The 17354-nt window shown below is 39.5% G+C and overlaps 1 protein-coding gene across 2 annotated transcripts; it reads left to right on the top strand.

The window, feature by feature from the left end:
• The first annotated feature begins 101 nt into the window (after positions 1 to 101).
• On the top strand, positions 102 to 6337 carry LOC110968868 (uncharacterized). 2 transcript variants are annotated; one of them, XM_051939920.1, is made up of 7 exons: positions 102 to 335; positions 419 to 559; positions 664 to 744; positions 2982 to 3094; positions 3689 to 3770; positions 3866 to 3952; positions 5753 to 6337. In XM_051939920.1, the coding sequence occupies exons 1-7, from the start codon at positions 215 to 217 to the stop codon at positions 5971 to 5973; spliced, it is 846 nt and encodes a 281-aa protein (XP_051795880.1). In that variant the 5' UTR covers positions 102 to 214; the 3' UTR covers positions 5974 to 6337. The 2 variants fall into 2 exon arrangements, with proteins under 2 accessions (XP_051795880.1, XP_051795881.1); XM_051939921.1 differs by having other exon boundaries at positions 106 to 335; positions 2978 to 3094.
• Positions 6338 to 17354: the final 11017 nt, after the last annotated feature.

Raw genomic sequence — 17354 nt, 5'->3', positions numbered from 1 at the left:
TTATTTTGATTAAGACAATTTAATTTTTCACTTGATAGCTCTAATTAAGATTTCTGTCTGTTTGAGCTCACAGTTGAAATTCATCTACCATCCATGCTTGAGCATGTTTGTTAAAAAAAAAAGAACAAATTATTTGCTTGACTGAGTTGAGGCTTGAAGCTTTTCTGTACATCTATAGTTTTTCAGAAAAAATAGATATGTTGAGTGATTGTCTATGTGTCTAATGTATGCTTCATCAGATGGAGAACAGCTGTCCACCACAAGCTCATCAGCTCAGAGGCAAAAGAAGACTGTCACAAGACGAAGACATGATGAAGATGATGATGATGACTCTGGTAATTCCAGGCAATATTAACACAAGTGAAGAGTCTTGAAACTGAGCTTGGTATCTACATGGCATTAATTACATCTTTCACAGATCGAGAGGTGCCACATTCAGCTGCAGCAAGGTCACTTGTAAAGGGACAATGGCAGACTGCAAGAAGACATGATGGAGATGATGATGGCACTGATGAGGGTGATGGGAGTGATAACACCAGTCAAAGCACTGAAAACACAGGTAATGTTTTTATCCAACTTGGATCTTGTTTGACTCTAGTATTGGCGTATTTCTGAGATGCAGATGTAAGAACTTCAACTCTATCAAAACATGTTCGTTTATAGATGGAGTGGTGCATCAGGAGATGGGTGGAAGGCCACCTGTTATGCAAAAAGAGAGAACTCCAGAAAAGCATGATGATGATGGTAAGTCTGTAACCCTGGCATGAATGAAGTGTTCGAAATCAGAGTTTAGTATTTTTGATTCAAGTCCTTTTTGGTTATTTACATTTTCAAAGTATCAGTCAAATACAAATGTGTATCCTCAAAACATATACATCTAAAGTATAAAATACTGCACAGTCTAAATATTAAGTAGTTACTGTCAGCTATCCCATTGATGACAGTGTGTCTGAATATCTCCATACATTATAGAATGCAAATGATAATGGCTTTAAGTCGTGTGTAACAACAGACATATTGTTAAATTTATGGAAAAATATACGACAGGGGCTGGAGGTGACAGCTTCCCTAAACTACACTGTTGCACTGAACTATACACCACCTGCAACATTATCACTTCCCTTCTACCTGAACTGTGTTTTTAACTTGTATGATAAGGTCTGAACATACATATATTATTGTCAATGGAAATAGAGAATATAACTATGTTTTCTGCAGCCTGCCATAGCTTTTGACAGTATCATTAGAAATGCACCTTTAAGGCTCTACTGTCACTGTAATATGTACAGTGCCTTGTGAAAGTATTCGGCCCCCTTGAACTTTTCAACCTTTCGCCACATTTCAGGCTTCAAACATAAAGATGTAAAATTCTAATTTTTTGTCAAGAATCAACAACAATTGGGACACAATCGTGAAGTGGAATGAAATTTATTGGATATTTTATACTTTTTTAACAAATAAAAAACTGAAAATTGGGGTGTGCAATATTATTCGGCCCCTTTACTTTCAGTGCAGCAAACTCATTCCAGAAGTTCAGTGAGGATCTCTGAATGATCCAATGTTGTCCTAAATGACTGATGATGATAAATAGAATCCACCTGTGTGTAATCAAGTCTCCGTATAAATGCACCTGCTCTGTGATAGTCTCAGGGTTCTGTTTAAAGTGCAGAGAGCATCATGAAGACCAAGGAACACACCAGGCAGGTCCGAGATACTGTTGTGGAGAAGTTTAAAGCCGGATTTGGATACAAAAAGATTTCCCAAGCTTTAAACATCTCAAGGAGCACTGTGCAAGCAATCATATTGAAATGGAAGGAGTATCAGATCACTGCAAATCTACCAAGACCCGGCCGTCCCTCTAAACTTTCACCTCCAACAAGGAGAAGACTGATCAGAGATGCAGCCAAGAGGCCCATGATCACTCTGGATGAACTGCAGAGATCTACAGCTGAGGTGGGGGAGTCTGTCCATAGGACAACAATCAGTCGTACACTGCACAAATCTGGCCTTTATGGAAGAGTGGCAAGAAGAAAGCCATTTCTCAAAGATATCCATAAAAAGTCTCGTTTGACGTTTGCCACAAGCCACCTGGGAGACACACCAAACATGTGGAAGAAGGTGCTCTGGTCAGATGAAACCAAAATCCAACTTTTTGGCCACAATGCAAAACGATATGTTTGGCGTAAAAGCAACACAGCTCATCACCCTGAACACACCATCCCCACTGTCAAACATGGTGGTGGCAGCCTCATGGTTTGGGCCTGCTTTTCTTCAGCAGGGACAGGGAAGATGGTTCAAATTGATGGGAAGATGAATGGAGCCAAATACAGGACCATTCTGGAAGAAAATCTGTTGGAGTCTGCAAAAGACCTGAGACTGGGACGGAGATTTATCTTCCAACAGGACAATGATCCAAAACATAAAGCCCAATCTACAATGGAATGGTTCACAAATAAACGTATCCAGGTGTTAGAATGGCCAAGTCAAAGTCCAGACCTGAATCCAATCAAGAATCTGTGGGCAGAGCTGAAGACTGCTGTTCACAAACGCTCTCCATCCAACCTCACTGAGCTCAAGCTGTTTTGCAAGGAAGAATGGGCGGGAATTTCAGTCTCTCGATGTGCAAAACTGATAGAGACATACCCCAAGCGACTTGTAGCTGTAATTGCAGCAAAAGGTGGCGTTACAAAGTATTAATGCAAGGGGGCCAAATAATATTGCACGCCCCACTTTTCAGGTTTTTATTTGTTAAAAAAGTTTAAAATATCCAATAAATTTCGTTCCACTTCACGATTGTGTCCCACTTGTTGATTCTTGACAAAAAATTACAATTTTATATCTTTATGTTTGAAGCCTGAAATGTGGCGAAAGGTTGCAAAGTTCAAGGGGGCCGAATACTTTCACAAGGCACTGTAAGTGTCAACAATCAGTTTGGTTGTGTTTAGTATTTTTATGGTGCTAATGACATCTTTTACAGATAGACAGGAGCCACACTCAACTTCAGGAAGCCCAGCTGTTGACAAACCAAAGAGGATTGCAACCACAAGACAAGATGATGATGGTGATGATGAAGATAGCAGGGACTCTGAGCATGGTAAGCACAAGTAAAAATCTCATTCTGTGAAGGTTCAGTACTTTTTTTATTCTTGTCCTCAAACATGCCAGAGAGGCTACACCTGACTAAATCATGTAGTTTTGTCTTCACCTCCCTACTGGTAATGTTGTATCTTGAACAAATTTTACTGATCTTGGTCTAGTGAGCCAGCTCTACTGTTAATATGTATGAAGTGAATTTTAATACCTAGTAGAAGAGTAACCATGTTAGCATAAATACAAAAAGATCAGCTACTCCTGCTTAGTAACTTTCAAATCTTGCATTTCTAATGAGAGATTTGATTTGTTTTCACATCTTTTCAACATAAATGACCATAAATCTATACTAACAATGGAGGTGGCCTTCAGAGGATTTTCTGAAGCAGAAAATTTACAGCTAACGGCAAATATCAAAATTATGCATGTAGAGATGCTTAAACAAGGTAAAGTTTAAAAACTAATACATGCCTAAACGTAAAGGTTGCTACACCCATAAAAACCTGTCTGGGGCTCATGCTCTTGTGCATTGTTGGCCTTGTTGTGAAACTGCATCTACTTTGTCACTATTTTACCATATGCCTGTGTTCTTTAACAGATGAAAAGGATCGAAAAAGGCGTGTTAGGAGACGAAGGAAAGCTGTACATAAACGAAAGTGTCAACAAGACGATGATGACTGGTGTGAGTTCATGTGATAAAGACTTAAGTGACAAGACAAGCGCTAAATGCAAAATGTTATGTATTTTCATTATACTAACATGTCATCTCTCTCAGATGGAGAGGACAGACAGACTATTGCCACCAAATCCCCTCAAAAGGACCGAAAAAAGACTACAATTACACGAGAATGCAGTGATGTTGGTAAGATGGAATAGATGAATTTCTGTTAAATAGTTATTCAATTCAGTTTTATTTATGTAGCATCAAATACAGCTCAGATTGTCTCAAGATGCTTTACAGAACCCATATGCCTGACCCTGATATGTTTCAGGCATATATGTTTTCTGAGAACATTGTAAGTGGGACTTACTGCACAAGTCACTGTGACTTGTAGTTGAAAGGACTGGTGATTAAAGTAGTGTTGCAGTGTCTATTCTCAATTGAAACATTAACTTCAATGTCTATTGAATAACAATTTCTGTGACAAGGTAATTAATTAGTGCAGTAGTAACAGTTATTCTAAATTAAACCAACTAAAAAAACTTCTGATCAACAAGAGATATTTCAGCTTTCCCAAATTAAATAAGTTTTGTTATATGGAGTTTAAGAATATATTTACAGGTTACATATTTTACATTTGGCATTTCAATGAATATCTTATCTGTAGTTGTAAAATGGTACACCTAAATTCAAACAACGAAAGCAGTAACTGCAATGAGAGTAGACGGTGTATTGTGTTCAATAATTATCACCCATTAGCCACTCTGCAACTGAAAGTTCACCCTGCTGCAGCTTCTCAATGCAACATTGTAAAATCATCTCATCTTGTCTCATTATGGATCCTCGGTGTGAACAGAGCTAAATATTATAAACAATACAATAGCAAGTATAATGCATAGAATTAGACCTCTAATTATTTATCAATATACAGAAAACTATTCTATCAATCATTCTGAGTCATACGTCCAACCATCTAACAGCAAATTTGTCTCTTTAAACTTTTATTTTAGATGTAAACATTGCAACAAACATATAAACTGATCTTGCTACATTCTGTTAATGTAGAAACAGGTCATTGTGGTGCTATTTACCACCTTACACAACTTTAGAATGTGAGGTGGTAACATTACCTCAAGCGTACAGCCCCTCACTGGTGCTTTATTTCAGTATCTGTAAAGTTGATGTTGAAAGTTGGTCCTAACTGAACAGGCCGGAATATTTTGTCGTTTAACCAGCTATTTTTACTTGCTTGCGAACATGTAGCATTTCCTATATCTGCTTCATAACAGAGTCCTACCTTTGGTTCAGTGATGTTAAGCTTTTAATAGCAGTAACATCGTAGGTTTGCTTCGGCAGTAATTTCAACAGCTCTGAAACAGCTATCAGGGATCAAACTGTGGTAATTTAAGACTGATATTTGAAAGTATGGACAGAAACTAATCTCACCACTCAGTTACAAATGGAGGAAATGTCCTCCTACCTTTTTCAAAAAACACACAGTGCACCTTTTCTGACAAAACTAGCTGAATAAAGGTCAGGGAGGAGAGTGGCCTCACAGATGCACAGTCTGATGCATCTGAAATCTTCTTTGGGGTTTAATGGCTGCTAGCATTTTGTTACTGCCACCTTCTGCATGTAAGAATTATCTCGATCCTAATTTAAATGTTTTGGGATCAAACAACACATTAATATTTGGGACAGACAAGGAGAGACACAATTATATGGACTTTATTAGAAAAAATAATGGCCAAACGCACATGAATCATCCCTTGAGTATACATCCTGTTACTAACGTGTCGTTTAAGTCAGCTAAGTTGTTTGAAGGTGGTTGCTTAAAACATATTTTTTTAAGTAGTGAATCAATGCAACTTCTACATTTTTTATTATGTTGTTGTTATTGGTCAGTCATGGCAGGGTTCAGATAGTATTATAACTTCAATAAGGTCTCAGTTTATTATCAACTCAACTACTAATAATCTCCTTTTGGTTTTTATTTTGTAGATCCTCAAGAAATGGAAGTGAAGAAACAAGGTAACAGACCCTGGAACGACCAGGAGAGGTCTGCAGTCAAACGACACCTTGGCAAATTCATCGCACTGAAGAAGGTTCCAGCAAAGCAGCACTGTCTGATGTGTATTGACAAAGAGTCTTCAGTCCTAAGAGCGCGGCGGTGGACAGACGTGAAATATTTTGTCTACAATGAAATTGTCAAAATCAAGTAAAAGCCTACATTCTGAGTTTATAGACTACAACAGAGGGAGGACACTGAGATGAGAGGCCTGTGTTTTAAAGGGTTTATTGTCTGTTCGTGTGTTCATTTGCTAGGAGCCCCTTTAGCCATGCCCTACAGCACAGCAGATTTTTTAAACAGCAATTTGCGTTGAGGAATTGACACCTGCAGTTTGTTACCTTTGAAGAAGATGTCTCAGGACACACTTGGATGTTCAGTATTATTGTTATAAACTGCTGCATTTTGAATAGGTGCAATATATTAATATTTACTGCACTTTGCACAACTGAAGAGGCTTGGAACTGGAGTTTTTGGTTGCCAAGACTGGATATTAAACAATCCGGTGTTTACCAGTTGGATTTATTATTGTTCATTATGTATTGAGTCTGTCATGTTTGTGTTTAATACTGCGGAACAGGAATAGCTTTCTGAAAAAAGAAGCATGCACTTCTGAAGTTCACATTCAATTTATTATAAAAGGTATGTTGAAACACAAAAGGTCTTAATCATATTACATCTTAATCAAATTGTATGACCAACCAATGTCTAGTTTCATTAACTGTCAAATCAACAACCAGTTTAGACTACTATTGTAATTGTGCTTTACATAGAAAAAAACACACAGAATTGATATGACTTAATAAGAAATTGTGTTATTTTGCAAACTGAATTGATAATACTAGGCTTAATTGTAATAACAGTGTCTTATGAAAATCAATATTCTGTGCTCTAAAAAAAAAAAAAACAAAGCCAGTGCCTGGTCCTCACTCAGCTGGTTCAAAACTTTTTTCTAAATGTTGGTGTTAAATGAAATCTAAGGCAGTGTGTTGGATAAGGGCACCACATAGTGGCCAAAAGTAGTTGTTGTATGTTTCTACATCTAACAGAACTGGTGGTTCTCACTTTGTGAGCCTTTTCACTCGGTCCTCACTATGCAGCAAGTACAGGAATGTGTGTGTGTGTGTGTGTGTGTGTGTGTGTGTGTGTGTGTGTGTGTGTGTGTGTGTGTGTGTGTGTGTGTGTGTGTGTGTGTGTGTGTGTGTGTGTGTGTGTGTGTGTGTGATCATGGAGCAGATCTTCTGTGTGCAGAATCGATTTGCTTTGATTACAAAATATTGACAATTCCTTTCAAACCAGATGAAATTAATCCTCATTTGGCCAAAGAGGCTGTTGTCACAGTCTTTCGTCTGTGCATAACTAAAAAACAGAAGCTAAAACACTGCAATAAGCTCTGTTTTGTGTGTGAGTGTGCAGCAAAATTCAGCTGTTGCTGTCAAAATGAAAAGTTAGAATTCAGCTGGAAGGGATTCCTTGTGGTTTTTAATTTAATGTCCCTTACTGAGAGAGAGTTAAAAAAATGTCTTTCAGCCACACATGTCATGTTAGTCCAGCTCTTTTCTGAGTATAAACACTATATCTAAAGGGCAATTCACTAATTACTTTGCCAAGGGACACGGCAGTTACTATGTGACAATTGGCATATGTTTGTCTGTCTGCGTTTTTGTGCGCAACATTACTCAACAATGGACTAACAGATTTGGATGACATTTTCAGGGAAGGTGTGAAATGACACAAGGACCACCTGATTAGATTTTGGCAGTCTTGTGACTTATAGTCTGGATTCACGGATTTGGTAAATTCTCTGTCAGCTGCCTGCTGACGATCACATGATTGCGATCCTACTACAAATCCACTGCTGTGGACTTATCGGGACTTATCCATTGGAAATCATACAACAACTGAGCAACCTTGGTGGAGTACGGCGCTCTCTGAATGCTTTTCTTGCTTAACTCCGTAGCCACACAGACAGTTCTGGTTTTATTTGTGTAGGATTTCTACCTTCATCACAAGAAAATGGGGATGACTGGATATTCTTTCTACGGCAGAAATAGTCTGAAAAACTGTGAAGAACTGGATGTACTTCCAAATTCAAGCAAAATATGCAAACATCTTCACCGCCATGAAATCATATAGACAGCAGAGTAATAGAAAAGTGCTGGAAATAAATAAAACACAGCTAAATAGGACCCTGTTTTTTTTTTTTTGTTTAAATGCTAGAATAATTTTTAAAATGTGCAGCAAATTCAGAAAAGGTAAGCAAGACTGCATGTCCAAGACAACATAAAAGAATTTTCCAGGTGATGCAAAGTGCCACTTTGGAGTAGACCTATTTTGTAAAACGATGAAAGGGTTCATAGCAGTTACAGCTGAGCGACCGCACTAGAAAGCAGGGTGAGAGGCTTCCTAAAGAGGTGGGAGACACGGTAATTGTTGAGATATGGGGACAGTGGCACACATTTTCAAATAGTCTCTCCTGGAAGACATTCAAAGTGTTCCACTCGGTTATAAAAATGAAAAGTGACAGAAATAGCTGTGGAACACACAATGGGGGAAAAAAGCTCTAGATAGAGAGAGATGTTCAAGCTCTGGATTATTTCTCAGGTGGTTGGTCACAGCAGTTTCTGAAAGTTAGAAAAATACTCAGATTGAGAGCCTCCTAATCTGATGACTGAAAGGTTTATGTAGTTAACTGGTGCCATGATGACTACAGTCAAATCTACAGTCACCTCTATCGTATTATGGTGGAGGAAGAAGTCTTGGACAGAAAACTGAAACCCAAAACTCACTGAAAACACAAAAAGTATCAGCATGGCTACATATCACTAGCGGTAAATGAGAAACTTGTTTATTTTTATTTAATTTGGGTTAATTGACCATTTAAATGTAAATCTGTGCAACATTTTGTGTCGTGCTTCAACAAATAAGCTATCTTTAGATATCTTAATTGTATTTTATACTATTTAAAGTTTATTATTTTATGCTGTGCTTTGGTTTTTCTATTTTACGTAGGTCTGAATAATAATGGAAAAAGAAAGGTAAAGAAGAAAAGTAAATCACCACATGACTTCAACATCTCTTGGAAAGAACACATTGTTGTAAAAAAAAAATGTAGTAAATGTTGTAGGATAATGCATCTGTATTGCAAATATATACATTTTTTTATACAAAGCCGAAAAAGCCATTTGAAACCCTTTCTCATATAATGTAACACCAGCAACAGCGTCAGAAACACTTTTAGTCATGACACCGCAGGCAGAGTACCTGTTTTTGGTCAACATCATTCTTTCTGTTGCTGAAATATTTCCATACAACTGATGCTGCCTTTATTTTGGCAACCAAATCTCTTTTTTCCCGCTGTTTCTCTCTTGTTTCTGCACATGTGGAGTCTGCATTTTGTCAAACTCTGCGGCTTGTATTTTAGGTTAAAACTCTGTGTATCCAGGAACTCTTAAATCAGAGTAAATTATGCTCTATCAGACAAACTCTTGTAGATTAGTCATGGAAAATGAGAAGCATGTGAGTTTTGTTTTTGTCTCAATCTGTAAAAATAGTCATAGAATGATGTGTTTGAGTTCATTTTGGCTGACTCCATGTCAGCGCTGACATGATGTATTGCACACAATCCAAACCTCATTTAATCTTCTTTGATATGGAATTCATATGCATAATTAGAAGTGGTAGTATAAAACAACACTTGGTGAGAGTGATACTCTGAGACAACAGTGTTAATGGCGCAAATATTATGATGAAGTGTCCAAATAACAACAGTGAACAGCATGAAGTCAGTCAGGCTTGTGGTCCTGCAGGACACTTGACACTACACAAGGACATCCTAAGGGCACTGTGACAACTAAAGCGCACACATACATAAACACACAATGGTGCTCCAAACCTTCAGACCCTAGAGAAGCTGAACCATCCTCATTTCAACATTATGTCCGTGCCAACTGTCAGAGGTGCCTCTTGTTGTTCCATAATGATGATCAAGTGCTTCAATCCATGAGGCTTTTCCGTTTTTCTCTCCCCTTTGCCGGGGATCCCTGTTTGCCAAATGATAAAAGGCTTTTTATGATCCTACTTTTCTCTTCCAATATGTATTGTTTGACATATGTCGTCCCCTATATTTCCCTGACCCCTCCTTGAACCCGACACATCCATTTAATGCAGTGGATAAACGGCGGGGAGCGGGTCTCTGCTCTGGGACCTCTTGGCACTCGGCTCGGTGCTGAAAGAACACTTATCCCCACTCACCCACATCAAATTCATTTTCTGGCATTGACGCGGAGCCGCGCCGTGGTCAGATCATTTCGAGTCAAGGTAAACTGCCAATAGTACATGCCATGAAACAAGATGAAACATGAAATATGTTGGCACACAATGGGCGGCGTGTGTCTCCCTCGCAATCTTCTCCTAACTTGGTCTCATTTTCTCGTGGCACCATAACCTCCCCCCCTCCCTTGAAAGGCAATTACCATGACAACAGCAGTCAGATTTTACACCGCAGCAATTAGAAAAAAAAGGAGGAAATTATGTATTTTTGGCTGAGAACATATATAAGTCACACGTCAGACTGTGAGGTGCAACCCTGGGGGACGAACTTGTGGGTGAAAACGAGGCTGTGAAAAATATCTGAGCTGCAGCAGCGCACAAAGAGAAAAGCAGAAGGCTAGTTGTATCAGGTCAGTGTATTAAGATCTCCATTAATCACAATGATACAGTGGAACCAATGTATTGTGCAGCCCCTCTCTGTGGAAGTGATGTCATGCTCATGTCTGTAGTAAAAAATGATGGCGGAAAAGGGACTGCTCCCAGTCTCAGCAGGGCTACAAAAAAATCATAAAACATCATCTGATGAAGATACTCTTTCTTCGAGCATGTAAACAGTGGCTATATGGCCTCTGATTCCTCGGTGAGGAAAGAAAGTGGGAGGGCTATTTGTTTTCTTTCTCTCTCTACCCCCCCCCCCCCCCCCCCTTTCATTTATGTTGAAATTCCCAGCATCGTGCATCCTGAATCTCATTGCCCTGGATAGCAGCTTGTTGGAGGTGTGTGCAGGCTCACCTCCAGCTTTGCTCAGCCGCTGTAATAGATGTGTTTGTTGCTAAGTGGCGGTTGTAATGGGATGCTTGTTTGCCTTGCTCGGTGCACTTTCATCCTTCACTGTAGTGCTAATGCCACGCAGCAATTTGTCTCTCGGCTGCAGCGCTTTCCGGTAGGTGAAGAAAACAAAGACGCGGGGAGCCGTGCGACATCTCACACTCTGTACGCACATCTGAATGTACGTTGCACATGTGGGTGAGCATTTGGAGTCATTTAGAAGGGAGGCGGTTGAGTGGGGTGAAAAGGCCATATCCCCTTTCTGCCTAAACATATCATTTCTGCTGCCTTTGTGCGGGAAGGTGCAAGTTGAATTGAGAGTCCCCCGTGGGCTGCAGTCCAGTTACTGAACTGCCATATACGCCACACTGCTCCATAAATAGAGGTGGAGAGAAGGGTAAAGATAGCACCAGGTCTCATCCCACTCACTCACACTGTCACCGGCTTCAGTGAATCATCCAATCATGGATAATCTTAATCACCAGCTTCCAAAGAAAAAAAAGTCCTTGCTGCACAGAGTAATTCTAATTCCGAGCACCCTCACTGTTGTGTACAGTTATTGTTGTTGTCAATGCATCATTTATGTGTCTGAGTATCTTGGCCTCCACACAGGATGACCTGAGGTCTGCCTGTGGTGTCATAAAATATTCACCGTCTCTCAAAGCAGAGACAGGCTCCTTTAATTTTCAGCGTGATCAAGTGAAATCCTCTTTGTTGCAACATCATTGAAGGATCTTTCTACTAATTTCTGCTGCCATGTACAGTGTGTGCATGGTGGAAACGCTAAGTGACATTTGATTTAATTAGATGTAATCATCAGACGGGGCGTTCTTGGGAATCACAGCCACGACTTGGACTTGTGGACCTCTGTAAAGAAGTCTGTAACCTTGTTTGTTCAGGAAATGTGCCGTTTGCTTCCCACGTAATAAATGTCCTGATCTCAAGGGAGATGTTTTTAGCGTATATGCTCATGATTATTACCACGCTTGTACAGTGTCAAGGTAGCATGATGATTAAAACATTCATCATTCAAACCCATTTCTTTAAGATTTCTTTGACTTTACGTTTGGGTTAGAACATCCTCTTCCCTTTTATTGTCTTTTTCTTATCATTTTAATTACTCTTGTAAGTTACAGTTGAATTGAACTCTACACCTTCCTCTACTTCTGTATTTTTTATCTATATATTTTACATGTGGAGACTTGAAATGTGTCCAGTGAAGAGGCTTAAGTGGTTTCCATGCTGTGTTTTGATAACCGGGTAGCGCGAGAGTCCTGACAGTGGGCCCTGAGGAGGCTCCGATTTCATGTCAAAATGGGACCCAGCTGTCAGAAGCAAAAACCTGATGCTTTGCAACCAAATGTATTTCAACATTGCCTCTATAGTAAAGTCACACAAAGTGGTAAACGTACAATTGGTGGAGTGATAAATAAAAGCAAAAGCTTTGACTCATGGGTTTCACAAGCTTTTATGTTTGCCGTGCAGATTAATACCAATTAATGGGTTTAGTACTGAATCAACAAGCTTTACATTTTCCAGCAAGACTTTGAGCAAAACCCCTAACCTTAACTCATCAAGGCAGATGGCCAGCCTCTCTGAACCTGGTTCTGCTGGAGGTTTCTACCTGCTAAAGGATGAGTCTTTCTCTATCGCCTTTTCTCTGTTGTGCTTACACAAAGGAAACCAAGGGAATCTTTGGATTTGCTGGATTTCTCTCTATAGTTTTGTAAGGTCTTTGCCTTACTACCTAAAGTGAAACTAAAACTGATTTAAATCAACATTTTTATTAAAAACAGAAAGAAGCTAATTGGCAAAAGAATGTTATGTGCTTTAAGACATTTTTGTATTAATTGTAACCCCAAATCTGCAATAAATGCTTCTTGGCCCCACAAAGAATTCCATAAAAGCTGACAAAGCCAGTAGTATGCATACGGTACTAATATGCAAGACATTACTTGCATATTACTCTGCCTAACACAAGGCTTGGATTGTGCCTCATTCAGACAGTCCTGTTAGTATCTTTTTTTGGCCATTTTTGTAATGGTGCTCACCTACCTGCATGTTAATGTTCCTCCAAAACAATTACCTCATTGCCATTTTTTCAGGGACACCATCATCAAAAAGATTGCGATTGGTTTGAAGAAATTCAAACAAGTCAGAGCTTTTTCTCCTAATATCAAAATGATAACGAGGTGCAGCCAGACCATTCTGCACAGCTCTTGGTCAGTGCTGGAGAATGGTCTGGCTATGTGAGATTAGTTTTCTATAAGACACCCACATGACAAGTATGTTGAGCATTGCAGCCACTTTGTGAATGTAAATCCATTATTAATCCTTCTTTTTTCTCTGCTTTGGTCTCCACCACCTCATGAGGTAAATTATCTTGCTCTTTAGCCCGATATTCCACTGTTTTTGGGTTTCAGCTTACCCACTACCAGTGTCTACTTGTCATTTAGTCATGGGCAGGTACCATACAGTGGATTCATGGCGTAGACTGTATAATTCTAAAGATAGATGTTGCAAATAGTTGAAAACCAGCTCACATACTGGAATCATTAACCGGTCCACACAGACGCTAATGTTAGCAATTTAGCTGATTTAACACAGCAGGTGTTGTAAATAAGTATAAACATTGAACTTACTGAAATATTGTGCACACGACTAACACATTGAATGCTTCCTTGGCTCAGAGTCTTTATTTATGAGGATCTGTTGTATGGCAGTGAATCCACACAGCAGGCTTCTCTGCCCATGCTCTCCACAGGGCGCTTCCAGTCTATTTACATACTGCAGACTCGATATCTGAGGTTCATTTGGCGCCACATGCAAATGGCACCTTAAATGATACTGGGGCCGGAGCATGCGAGGCAAGGTCACAGCCTGCTGTGGTAATTAATTTTGGCAGCAGTGGGTTGTGTACCCATCAAGGTTTGGATGTGCCATCCCTCTGGGCTCACATGTGGTCAGATAGTCCGAGACTGGCCACGATCTGCAACCCAGGGCTACAGCAGCAACATAATGCTGCAGCTGACCATCACGAGAGCCAGAGTGGCCACAGACAGGCTCGTTTGGCAGCCTCCGTTTAAGTGGTTTGGTTGTACCTCCACACAGAGCTGGACGGAATGGTTAGAGAGTCTTTTGTTGCCACACTCCTGGTAAAAAATGTCAAGGTGCAGCTTGACTTGGCGGTTTGCATGATAATATTACAAAGAATTTCTGAAGAGCTGCAGTTCATTTTCTCTCTAAAGTTGTGAATTCATCATCATGAAGTAAGTATGAACTCCTGGATGTGTGCTCAAGGGCATGAGCCGGGATTCAGCAAGAGGAAAGTGTAATCTGCCGGCACTGACACTGAGCACTGACCCACGACCAAGGGCTGATGGGATACAATTTCAATCGACAGCCTCAGTCATTGGTAGGTACAGACCTGAAGCGGTTCAGGTCATATTTCTCTGGCCTTCATTAATTGGTATTTTGACTACAGTCCTCCCTCTTGAGGTAGACCACCCGTCCACCCACATGAAGTCCTTGAAGTGTGACATTGCAATTACACTCACCGTGACACATGGGAGAAAATCCCAGTCTGCTAATAGAGATCTGGCCGGCCTCTTCCCCCCTCTGCACTGAAAGGAAAAAGGAATTTTCAATAACATGGCCATTTATAGCTGCTACCACACGGCGGAATGAAGCAGAGAGCAGACGGACTGCTTTTCACTATTGATGGTTGTATAAATGCTAATGGTTTGGCAATCAATACAGCATTACAGTGCTCCTGGTAAATAGAATTATCATCTGGACAAACTGTACAAATGATCACATGATTGATGCGCTAAAGCACTAAAGCAGCACATTATGGCTCGACCGTACATTTAGCAGAAAAGGTCAGTGGAATGGAAAGAAAATAATCAGAGCAGGTCAATAACCATGGTGTAACACTGTGTTTGTCATTGGTGATGTTGAGGCCGTTTTTAACCAGTAGCATTATTCATTAATTGGCAAAGTGACTCATTTGCATCGGATAGGAGCCTCAGTGATTGTCTGTAATGAAAACACAATTCTTCTGTGATCAGTAGAATGAATGCTAAGCAGCTTAATGCAAACACTGCAGCTATTACTCAAACATAATGCCAAATATATACAGTAGGACGAGCCGAAAAGCAGTGCAGGAAAAGTAAATGTACTCACACTACATCATGTGGGAAGAATAATGAATTAAAATGTTCTATTAAATTGTCTCAGTAGGTAATTGAGCGTATACAGTGATATCTCTTTTAGAATAGTGTAAGTGTAAGCCATGTCCACACACTGATATTAAACAGATAGAAAGAGAGAGTGTGTGTCTATGTGTATGAGAAATCTCTGTTAACTAAGATTTTGGCTTGGAGGCAGCACTTGAGTTGCATAACTAATATTATTGTATGACTAATAAAAAGATTCCCTCTCATGCAAACCTGCTATAATTAATTATTTTCTAATTAGGAAGGTTACAGCAGTTTCCATACATGAGGGAATTCTCTCATACAGTGTGTGTGATGTCCAAACAGTAACAGATGGGAAATATTCGGTGCAGCAAGACAGTGATGCTTACACAGTTTATAAGTCATGATATTTTACAAGTGTTAAACTCTTGACCCTGACTCTCTGTAGAGTTGATTATGCTGTAAATATATGAAATAATCTGTTAAATTTATGAAATAATATGCATCCACAGTTCATCCATTCGCTACTTAGATTGGGCTATATAAAGTCAGAATAAGTAAAAGTCTGCACACGTCATGTGGAATCCATTGAAAGCTAAAAGTGACCCAACACAACAAAGTTAAAAGGACAGAAGATTTACCAAACATATAATCAAAGAGTGAATAAGGTTGAAGTGCTACTGGGCAAAAGCATTTAACTGCTATCTTTACAATATTAAAATTAGATTATGGCACCAAATGATCTAAAATCATGTAAAAAAATAACATAATGGAACCAAAGCTTTTGGTTTTTTTTTCTTGTATTAATTAGAGGAGGTTTGCTGTCTTCTCATTGTGCCACACAAATCTTATGTTCATGGGTATTAAATTTATTCAACGTTTAAGGCATATGTTTCATATATGCCATGATTTATGTTTCTGGAGCACATCATTTTTGTTTTTATCAATATGCATACCAATTTTTCCTTCTAAACCAAGCACAAAACCTTTTATTTTAAAAAATAAGATTTCATTTTATGCCGCTTTTTTAGCATTTCCATTAAAAAAAAAAAAACTCTCACCAGAGTGCTTTCTCAAAGGAAATCTTAGGATTTATTGGGTTTCTGTCGGTAACGTTATATTATAAGGACCTCACCTTACTATGTGAAGTACCTTGAGATGACTAAAGCTGTGAATCAGTGCTACATAGATAAAAACTCAATGGAACTGAACTGAAAATGTGCATAAACACATGCTGATTGAAATGCAGTTTACAAAAGAATTGCGTTAACAGACTCTAAGCATCTATTCTTGCCGATCAAGGATTTCAGCTTCATTATGTTGAATGTCTCACTCACACAGGGAAAGTCTGTCTGTGCTTTTTTAGGTAGAAGGCTGCTGCTATTATCTGTGTGTAAAGATTTAAATCCACGCTTGTGTGGGTTTCTTATACTATTCTGTCTGTTTTCTTTACTTGTCACAACAAATGCAACACACAAGTGGACCTCTGCGACTCCACTTTGTCACACATGGACAGTCTCTCAATACACTCTCATCCCACACAATTTTCTTTTCCTCTTTCCTCAGAAGAGTCATTCCCTCTTGCTTCTTGTAAGCTTTTTTTAAGGAGGAGTATGGAAGGGGGGGACCCCATTTCTTTCCACCTTCTTATCCCTAAATCCAAGCTGGTTTCCATGAGAAACCGGCAGGAATGTGTTTCATTAACATTCTTTGTGGAATGCATATGCACTTCTTGTTCATCAAATCTAAAGCAGCCCACCGCCTCCCTAATCGAAAGCAGCCCATGACGCCTTTTAAGTGGGGCTCAAGTGTCTTCTAAGAAGCAGCATGTCCATATGAATGCCACAAATGACCACATGTTAGAGGGTGTTGATCCACAACCAGTTCCGTGTGATCCCCCTTCGCTAAAAAGAAGGAAACAAATCATTTTGGCAAGATTATGGGACAGAAATGATGTGAACGTGTGCTGCTCTATCAGCCCTTTGCAGGCCATTAACTGCGTCTTAAAGCCAAACGTCACTTGTAGCTGTTGTTAGATTTCTTAAGTCTTTCTGCCCGCTCTGTCATATCTTCCTCTATGATGTTCTAACCAATGTCACTGCAAGACCAGAGCAGGTTCTAGTTTAAAACAGCAAATCAGCCCAGAGGTCACAAGGACCTCCACACTTCACTGACCTTTAGGGCAACATGGCGGAGGTCAGGACACACACACATGGACACATAAAGGACAGGGTCT

This window comes from Acanthochromis polyacanthus, chromosome 19 (genome assembly GCF_021347895.1).
Source record: "Acanthochromis polyacanthus isolate Apoly-LR-REF ecotype Palm Island chromosome 19, KAUST_Apoly_ChrSc, whole genome shotgun sequence".
NCBI lineage: Eukaryota > Metazoa > Chordata > Actinopteri > Pomacentridae > Acanthochromis > Acanthochromis polyacanthus.
This window is presented reverse-complemented; position numbering and strand designations above follow the sequence as displayed.

Excerpts from the sequence above, each read along its gene's own strand:
- LOC110968868 (XM_051939920.1), top strand. The coding sequence starts at position 215 with ATGTGTCTAATGTATGCTTCATCAGATGGAGAACAGCTGTCCACCACA. Across the intron at positions 336-418 it reads AGATGATGATGATGACTCTG|ATCGAGAGGTGCCACATTCA; the intron begins GTAATTCCAGGC and ends CATCTTTCACAG. Across the intron at positions 745-2,981 it reads AGAAAAGCATGATGATGATG|ACAGGAGCCACACTCAACTT; the intron begins GTAAGTCTGTAA and ends TTTTACAGATAG.